At 42.0% G+C, this 10092-nt stretch overlaps 1 protein-coding gene across 1 annotated transcript; it reads left to right on the forward strand.

The window, feature by feature from the left end:
* Nucleotides 1–2149: 2149 nt before the first annotated feature.
* On the forward strand, nt 2150–4150 carry serpina10b (serpin peptidase inhibitor, clade A (alpha-1 antiproteinase, antitrypsin), member 10b; the record flags this gene model as incomplete). Its single annotated transcript, XM_084311173.1, has 4 exons — nt 2150–2750; nt 2888–3161; nt 3302–3452; nt 3959–4150. The coding sequence occupies 4 exons, from the start codon at nt 2150–2152 to the stop codon at nt 4148–4150; spliced, it is 1218 nt and encodes a 405-aa protein (XP_084167299.1).
* Between the last annotated feature and the right edge of the window lie 5942 nt (nt 4151–10092).

Raw genomic sequence — 10092 nt, forward strand, 5'->3', positions numbered from 1 at the left:
TCCACCCCGATGTTTGCCTGGTATGCAAACTGCAGGGGGTCGAGGGAGTCACACCAGTCAGGATGCTCTCTATTGCAGGGGTTCTCAACCTTTCTGCTGCCAAGGCACCCCTGTGTCCAATAAAATATTCCAGGGCACCCCTATATACAATAAAGACTTTTCCGGTCTTGTCTTTTACATGCTACAATGATGACAAAAGTGCTTGCTTTCAAAATAAGGTCTAAATGGCTTAGTACTGTTGACATTACACTGCTTGTAGTAGTAAATCAAATAGCATATTTTTTAAATAAAATTACAGAAAATTATCGCTAAAGTGCTATCTGTTGCAGCTGCACTGTTTTCCATTAAAATTGCATATTTGGATAAGTGTGACCATTTCTTAAAAACAGAAAATCATGTATTTCTTTTAAATACAGAAAAGGATCACCAAGTTACCATTTATCAAAAAATATAAATAAATACAGAAGATAAGCATTCGTTCACTCTGTGAACATTTCTAGCTCAATGCGAGGTCTGTTGCTGCTGCTGGCTAATAATACGGTCAATACGTGGGGAGATCTTTGACAAGGCAACACGCATGTCATCCTCAAGGCTCAACTTGGCCCTATATTTTGTTTTCAGAGCTGTCATGGATGAAAAGCCAGCTTCACACAGATATCTGGTGCTGAATGGTATCAACACCTTAACTGCTGCATCATGAGATACTTGGTACTTAGCACCACGCTCAGACCAACATGTTTCCAGGGCACTTCACTGAAACGAGCTCTCCAGGTGGTATCAGATGAGATTTCAATGAGTTCTTCCAAGAGTTTGGATGGAGATGTGTCAGGAAGCTTTGTCTCAATGTTGTCTGTAAAGGGGTTCTTTATCCAGAGTAAGCTGTGTTTTATTAAATAATGATTTTCAGGGTGGTACACGGCCGTCTCGGGTTCGACTCCCGGACCCGGCGACCTTTGCCGAATGTCTTCCCCCATATCTCTCTCCCATCCTTCCTCTCTGCCGGACTTGTCCAATAAACAAATGAAAAAGCTACCAAAACATATAAAAAAAAATATGATTTTCAGTTTATGAGAAATGGTCAAACTTATCTAAATGTGGTATTTCCATGGAAAACAGTGCAGCTGCAACAGATAGCACTTCAGTGATCATTTTCTTTCACCATATTAAAAAAAAATATATATATATATATTTTTTTATCTCAAGGCACCCCTGGCAGCTCTCTGAGGCACCCTAGTGTGCCTAGGCACCCCTGTTGAGAACCGCTGCTCTATTGTGCACAAGTAGAAGTTCTTGAGGATCTTCTGACTCACTTTGAACTTCCCTAGGCGCCTGAGGAAGTAGAGGCGTTGCCGTGCCTTCTTCACTACACTGTCAATGTGTGTGATCCATGTCAAGTCCTCGGATATGTGGACTCTGAGGTACTTAAAACTGCTCACTCTCTCGACCGGTGCCCCGTCAATGCTGAGGGGGCTGTAGTCCTAAAGTCCACAATCATCTCTTTCATTTAGCTGATGAATACTTGTGTAATGTACTTATGGATAGATGATCACATTACTGGAAGGCCTGGTTGAGTTAACTCCACCTCTGAAATTGAGGCCTTCAATGTCAGAAGAATCTGTCCTGAATCCATTTTGACCAACATCATATGCTGTATACCAACCATGGTTAATATGTAACCCTTAAAGCACACTTGCACTTTGCCTCCCCAAATAATAGATGGCATTTCGGACAACTTCTTGCTGGTACTCAAGCTGAACGGTAGGTCTATTGGAAGTTTGGTGATTTATTATGATAAATGTAGCATTTCTATTGATAAGTGATCAGTTACCCCTGTTCTTTGTGAAGGAAGTTGTTCCAGTTGTTTTTCTGGTACAGTAGAAGCAAAGTGGGGGGAAAGTCAGAAGATTTAATCTCAGTTAATCTGCCTTAAACATTCTTTTGATGTATCGTTTTGTGATGTATTTTTAATCAATGTATTTATTAGGTTTTAAGTACATGTATAACATCCTACAAATCACAATAACAAACATAAAATACCATGAAAATAAAAACAAACTTAAAGCTTTTAATAGATTGCTTCCTAAATGCCTTTTGACATCTACACTGTAGCGTTCCATGTGGGGCTCCTGAGCATTCCTAAATAACCGTGATGTTGCTGAAAGTCAAGATGGGACTCCTTCTAATCCTGGTGTCTGTGTGCATCCTGGCTCCTGTCTTCCAAGCACAAATGCAAAGTCCTGACATCAGAGAACTTGCCTTCAAGAATATGGATTTTGCCATGAACCTCTACAGAAAGATATCCAGTTACCATGACAAGAACATCTTTTTCTCGCCACTGAGCATCTCAACAGCTTTCGCTGTCCTGTCTATGGGCTCTGAGGGCCTCACGCACGAGGAGATAATGAAGGGACTCAACCTGGCCCAGCTGGAGCTGAACGGCCGGTCAGACCTCATTCCGGAACTTTTCCGGTCCCTGCACAGGAACATCACGCAGGATGGAGCCCTGAAACTGAACCAGGGCACGGTTCTCTTCGTTCGCCAGCAGTTTGAGGTGGAGAAGAACTTCACTGACCAGATTAAGACATATTTCAACGCCAGCATAAACAGTGTTGACTTTGCAGACACAGCGGCCAGCGTTGCCACCGTCAATGAGTATATCAAGCAAAAGACTGGAAACAAAGTGACCGAGATGATATCCTCCTTGGACGAACTCACTCAGCTCCTGCTCATCAACACTATTTTCTTCCAGGGTAAGTTGGTTTTATTGTCTTCATTTATCAAGAACACCAACTTGGATCGTAAAACTGTTATTATGCCTCCCATTCATGTTTTGACCTTAAATGTTTTTCAAATTATTGATGATAGACTTTGATTATTTCTTCCACAGGAGAGTGGCAGATGCCCTTTAACCCTAATCACACAGAAAATGGAGCCTTCTACATTGATAACTACAACATTGTCCAGGTCCCAATGATGTTTATGGAAGACAAGTTTTACACAATGGAAGATGTTCCCCTCGGTGCCAAAGTGCTAAAGCTTCCGTACTACAATGGCGTCGCCATGCTCATCGTGCTACCCAACAAGGGCATGGACTATACCTTGGTCGATGATGAGATCACCGCTGAGAGATTCCTCTCCTGGATCAACAAGCTTGAAAAAACGTAAGCATACTAAATAGAGAAATTAAATAATATATATATATATATATTGCGTATAGTGTGTATGTGTGTGTGTGTGTGCGTGTGCCAGGTTTCCCTTTTGAATAGACTAATTGTATAATAGTGGACATTCTTGTTTATAGCAAACTGGAAGTCAACATGCCCAAATTCAAGATGGAGCAGTCCTACACCTTGCATGACCTCCTGCCAGATTTGGGTATCGCCAGTGTTTTCAGTGATTCAGCAAATCTCACAAAGCTGAGTCGCAACAACAATACCCTGAAAGTGTCAGAGGTCAGTTGCTGTGGTTTTGTCCACCGCTGTGCTGTTTTAAATTTTAAACCAAAAGATGTGGCAACTTCATTTAAAATAAAACTTAAAGGAACAGGCCAACATTATGGTAAATGTGCTTACTGTCTTCTCCAGAGTCAGACAAGAAGATAGATACCCATTTCCTCTCTGTGCGTTCAGTTGAAAGCTGTCCGGCTGAAAGCTAGTCTAGCTTAGCATAAATTAATGGAAGCGAATACGGACCATTTAGCCTAGCTGTTTACCAAAAACACCTCTCCCGGGGTTTTAAGCCAGTGGTCCGTATCCGCTTCCATTCTTTTGTGTTAAGCCAGGCTAAATTGCAGCCAGATACTGTAGCTTTCTACTGAACGCACAGAGGAAATTGGTATCTATCTTCTTGTCTGACTCTGGATAAGTGCATTTGTTGGCATGTTCCTTTAAACTATGAAAACTGTGAAATACTTTGACAAAAACAGATGATGAATAACATCTGGATTGTGTGGTGACAGGTGTTGCACAAGGCTGTGATCGAGGTGGATGAGACGGGAACCACTGCAGCTGCCTCCACAACTATCGGCATTACTGCTTATTCTTTACCCATGACCTTCACCATCAACAGACCCTTCTTCTTCTTCATCTACCACGAGGACACCAACAGCTTGCTGTTCATGGGCAGAGTGATAGACCCAACCAGAAACTAGCAGCAGTGGCATTTTCTTTCATTGTAGGATGTTTTGCTTTTGTGTTTATACTCTCGACTTCCAAAAGGGAATGTTTATTGTATTTCTCCCGTCTGTGAAATGTTAACTGTAATTGTAATAATTGATGATAACTATAGAACTTTGTTTTGAATAAAATGATCACGTGTGTCGAATGAAAAGATTTAGTTGGGTCAGAAATTCTGAGAATAAATGCTACCCCTTTATTTAAAAGACCTGCGTTGTCATAGGAAATTGTTGAACATGTGTAATTGAACGGGCGGCTGGGTGGCGCAGTGGGCAAGGCGCTCGCCACTAACGCAGGATATGCTGGTATCGAGCCCAGCTCTCTGTGTTGCTTCCGGCTTGGCCGGCCGTCATACTAACACAATTGGCAGTGTTAGAGGGTGGGAAAGCCGGTGGGTGGGGATTGGACGTTGTGGACAGCGACTCCTACAGGTCGGTTGGGTGACGCCTGTACAGCAGAAACAGGAAGTATCGGGGGCAGCGTGAGCCTCCCACGCATTACTCCTCGCCACTGAGAGTTCGAGCTGTCTGGTGAAAAGATGCGACAGGCTGCCTCCTCGTGTACTGGAGGGGACACGTGATGCAAGGCTTCTATCCTCACTACAGCCGACCAGTGGGAGGCATAGTCTAGCAACGTTTAAGACAGGGGAGGGGAGAATTGGAATTATGAAATTGGGATGGGAGAAAAATTGAAAAATAAGGAGAAAAAGTGGATAAAAAAAATAAACATGTGTAATTGAAAAAAAAATTCCATATGCTCATCATGATGAATTATATTTGACACTCCCTCTGGGATTCCATAAAGAATGCACTGTGTTACACCTTAATTAATATCATCCTACTTTAACCCTTTCGCTACCACACTACAGAAGGTTAACCTTTCACTACCACACTACAGACGTTAGTGAAAGGGTTACCCCTTTGTAGTGTGGTAGTGAAAGGGTTAATAGCAAGGATAACATGTCTTCACATCAGCTCTTAAAATCATATTGGGGGTTTTTCCACAACGAATTAGTTACAGACGTATTACAATACACTTACTATTTAGGATTCTGGCCCGTTCAGCAGCAATGTTATAGAGAACATAATGAAAGGCTGTTGTCTAAAGTCTGACTAATAAAGGTTCTCAAACCAATGTCTGTCAGAAACAGCTGAAAGTAAATGAATGAGTAAACCTGAGGTGGCATGGAGACAGTCATCCAACCAAAAGATAAACCTGAGGTGGCATGGAGACAGTCATCCAACCAAAAGAGTGCTGCAGGCCAGAGAGAGGGAGAGAGAGAAAGGGCAAAGGTTAAGCATTCGGTGGACAGGATGCAGCAGCAAGAGACTTGGGAGTACATGAAAAGGAGTTCTGTCCAACTGTAATATTCATATTCCTGCATGGACGTTGGAAATTATGGCGGTATATTATAAAAGTGTAGACATGGTGAGTGGGTTTTATGGATATGAAGAAGTTAAGTATAAAAAAATACGTGCAGGTTTTCACAGATGGATCAAAGAACCCAGTTACAGAAAGTGGCAGTACTAGCCGTGGAGGTGAGATATGCAGACGAACATCTAATTGCTTAAGTGTTTATATACTGTTGAGCTGTAGGCTATGCCATATTGATGGCTTTGGTTAGTTAGTTAGTTGAAGAAAACAAACCAAGTACAATTGTAATCTGTAGTGATTCAGTGTCTAGTCTGTACAGTCTCATCTAGTAGCCATCAGGATTTGCTCTATGAAGTAATGTTAACACATGCAAGAATAAGGAAGCATGTGGGTTCCTGCTCATATACAGTAGGCATTCTGGGCAACTAGAGAGTGGACAAATTAGCCAAACAAGCTATTAGAAAAGAAAACATAGACACACATATTAGTCTCTTAAAATCTGAAGGAATGGGCATTGCATGGAAGGAAATGAAGAGTGGCAGCAGCACTGGGGTCAGGAAGTAAGAGGAAGGCAGGGTGCTGTGAGAAGCAGTGGAGGAACTAGTTCAAGTTTCTTTATTAGTTGTCATATAGAAATACAGAATACTTTTATATGAAATGCTTCTTTCTGTTTTGCTCCTGAGAGTGTGCTAGATAAAAATAGATAAGTATAAAATAAGTATAAAATAGAAAGTCAAACTATAACTGAGTTACAATACAATATACAGTACAATGCAGAAATGGGATGAGGTACAACTTAGGGTAAGGTGCAATGAGGTATGAGTTGTAGTGCAAATCTCTTTACCAATAAATATAAAGTGTGTTAAAGTGTCTAAAGTGGGTGCTACAGTGAGTTGTTTATTTAAAGTGAGTGTGGATGTGTGTGCTGTGTGAGTGTATTTGATGGTTTGTTATATAGTGTTATTGTCATTGAGCATCCTGATGGCCTGGGGATAGAAACTCCTTCTGAGTCTCTCTGTGCTTGCCATGATAGAAGAAGGGAAGAGGTGGTGGTGACAAGATTACGCATAGGACACAGTAACCTTTGATTGATTGATTGATTGATTGATTGAAAACTTTATTAACAGATTGCAGAATGGGTACAATACAGTACGGCTCAATACAAACAATTGTTAAGGGGATGCAGACCAGAAAAAGACTTTCGTCTTGTTTACATCAGGGTCCCCCATTTTCAATTCATCAAGACATTTATGACATGCAAGACATACAAATAGTGTTAATAAAGTTTAAGTTAATATGTTAAACCCAGATTCGGCTCAAACAAGGGACTAAACACATTTTGCAATTATGCCACATCAATGTGGAGCGCCCTACCCACAGCTATAAAGGAATGTGAATCACTACCCACCTTCAAAACTGCTCTCAAAGAGCACCTACAGGAGGCTGCAATTCGAAACTGGCCTACTGTAAATGTCCAAACCCAACCCCCTCCAATGTACAGTTTCTTCCCCATAGGCCTATACTCTCTTTTTAGAAACTCTGTCTCTTAATCAGAGTTCCAACGCCAGGGTCTATGTGACAGGTGTTGTACTCTTAAACAGTACTGTATATTTGTATATCTGGTATGTCATAAATCTCTGGATGTAACAGTACTGTCTATCTGTATGTCATGTATGTCATATTATGATGAATTGAAAATGGGGGACAAGACGAAAGTATTTCTGAGCCGTACTGTATTGTACCCATTCTGCAATCTGTTAATAAAGTTTTCAATCAATATACAGTACTGAGAAAGAGATCATAAAAAAAATATATACAGTACATTTCGAAGGGGAATAAACTGTACTGTAGGCTACATTGGAGGGGGTTGGGGGGTTTGGACATTTACCGGGCCAGTTTATAATTGCAGCCTAAATCAGACTCTCCACATTATAGGAAAGCATGAAACTGTACTTCCATGCTTTGTCGTACACCAGAGACAGTAGAACATGTGCTGGAGTGTGAAAGTGGGCCAGGCATGAAATACTAAGAACAACAGGACTACTGGAAAGAATCGGAAAAACCAATAGGGTCCAGCTGCAGCCTCTGAGCCTCGGTCCAGATTGGAACTTCCGCCCTGCCACAGGATTATTACTCTGATTGGCGGAAAGTACGGAAGTATCTCGAAGTACGTCTGACGTATCTCGAATTACGTCTGACGTTTCTCTACGTTAGCGAACGTTAAACGTTGTATTCATAAAATAATATAAATTCAGCAGCATGGGGAGGGCCGGGGGGAGGGAGGTACAGGTAGTAGAAGACATAGAGGTACAGGTCACATAATTATAGTACAGTGGAGAAGTAAAAATAGAATAAAAAGGCAGTGTAAACAATATACAATATTATTAACTCTAATAATAATAACACGCCTCGCGAGCAGATCCCCCGGCCGTATTCAAGCGCTGGAGCGCTTTGCGATGGATCAAACTGTATTAATATAGTAGTAATAATAGTAGTTGGCTAGTTGCGCGCTTCTGGCCACCTCCCGCAGTGCGCGCATACACACATACTGTCTGTATAGCCTATACAGTACGTGCAAAATTAGTTGTCAGGAGCCAATCGCACAGGTTGCCTCATCTCATCTGGCTCTGCAAATAGATCTAGAGTCTGAATATCATATATAGCCTGCTGATGATCTCTCTCGAGTCAAATCCATTCTGAGAACGGAATGCAGTGCCCGCGACGAGGGTCTTGATTGATTGATTGATTGATTGATTGATTGATTGAAAATTGTATTAACAGATCATGCTGGACCTACAAAAGGCCTTTGACACTGTCAATCACTCCATTCTTGATTGAACATTTTATTAACAGATTGCAGAATGGGTACAGTACAGTACAGCTCAATACACACAATTGTTAAGGGGATGCAGACCAGAGAAAGACTTTCGCCTTGGGGGGGGGGTGTCGGGTAGGAGGGGTGGGTGGGTGGGGGACACTGTACAACTGTACAAGCAAAACTGTACATTGGAATATTGACAAAACCATACTTGGTCATTTACTGTACATTGGAGGGGGTTGGGTTACAACACAGGAGCAGAGTATAAACAACAGTACAGGAATGAGAAACAGTACTGTACTGTTGTTTATACTCTGCTCCTGTGTTGTAACCCAACCCCCTCCAATGTACAGTAAATGACCAAGTATGGTTGTCAATATTCCAATGTACAGTTTTGCTTGTACAGTTGTACAGTGTCCCCCACCCACCCACCCCTCCTACCCAACCCCCCCCCCCCAACCACCTCCAATGTACAGTCCCCCCCCCCCCCCCCCACCTACCCAACCTCCTCCAATGTACAGTTTCTACGTCAAATGTATATACTCTCTTTTCTGGACTCTTTTTGTATCACAAACAATACTGTATTTGCAAATCTGGTATGTCATAAATGTATAGATGTAGCAGTACTGTCTATCTGTATGTCGTGTATGTCATATGTTATGATGAATTGAAAATGGGGGACCCTGATGTAAAGAAGACGAAAGTCTTTCTCTGGTCTGCATCCCCTTAACAATTGTGTGTATTGAGCTGTACTGTACTGTACCCATTCTGCAATCTGTTAATAAAATGTTCAATCAAGAATGGAGTGATTGACAGTGTCAAAGGCCTTTTGTAGGTCCAGCATGATCTGTTAATACAATTTTCAATCAATCAATCAATCAATCAATCAATCAATCAATCAAGACCCTCGTCGCGGGCACTGCATTCCGTTCTCAGAATGGATTTGACTCGAGTCGAGAGAGATCATCAGCAGGCTATATATGATATTCAGACTCTAGATCTATTTGCAGAGCCAGATGAGATGAGGCAACCTGTGCGATTGGCTCTTGACAACTAATTTTGCACGTACTGTATACAGTATGTGTGTATGCGCGCACTGCGGGAGGTGGCCAGAAGCGCGCAACTAGCCAACTACTATTATTACTACTATATTAATACAGTTTGATCCATCGCAAAGCGCTCCAGCGCTTGAATACGGCCGGGGGATCCGCTCAATACAATGCAGACCCACGGCTCTCGTATTATAATGAGCCCGCGAGGCGTGTTATTATTATTAGAGTTAATAATATTGTATATTGTTTACACTGCCTTTTTATTCTATTTTTACTTCTCCACTGTACTATAATTATGTGACCTGTACCTCTATGTCTTCTACTACCTGTACCTCCCCTCCCCCTGGCCCTCCCCATGCTGCTGAATTTATATTATTTTATGAATACAACGTTTAACGTTCGCTAACGTAGAGAAACGTCAGACGTAATTCGAGATACGTCAGACGTACTTCGAGATACTTCCGTACTTTCCGCCAATCAGCGCATTGCCCTGTCACAGGAGTAATAATCCTGGGGCAGGGCGGAAGTTCCAATCTGGACCGAGGCTCCGAGGCTGCAGCTCGACCCTACTCGGAAAAACTGGTGATGCTGTAATTGAATAGCTTCAGAAGGTGGCAGTAGAGCAACACTATGGAAGCTGAAGCTATGCAAGAAGAAGAAGAAGTTTTCAAAC

Source organism: Notolepis coatsorum (assembly GCF_963971535.1).
Source record: "Notolepis coatsorum genome assembly, chromosome: 3".
NCBI classification, from domain to species: Eukaryota; Metazoa; Chordata; class Actinopteri; order Aulopiformes; family Paralepididae; genus Notolepis; species Notolepis coatsorum.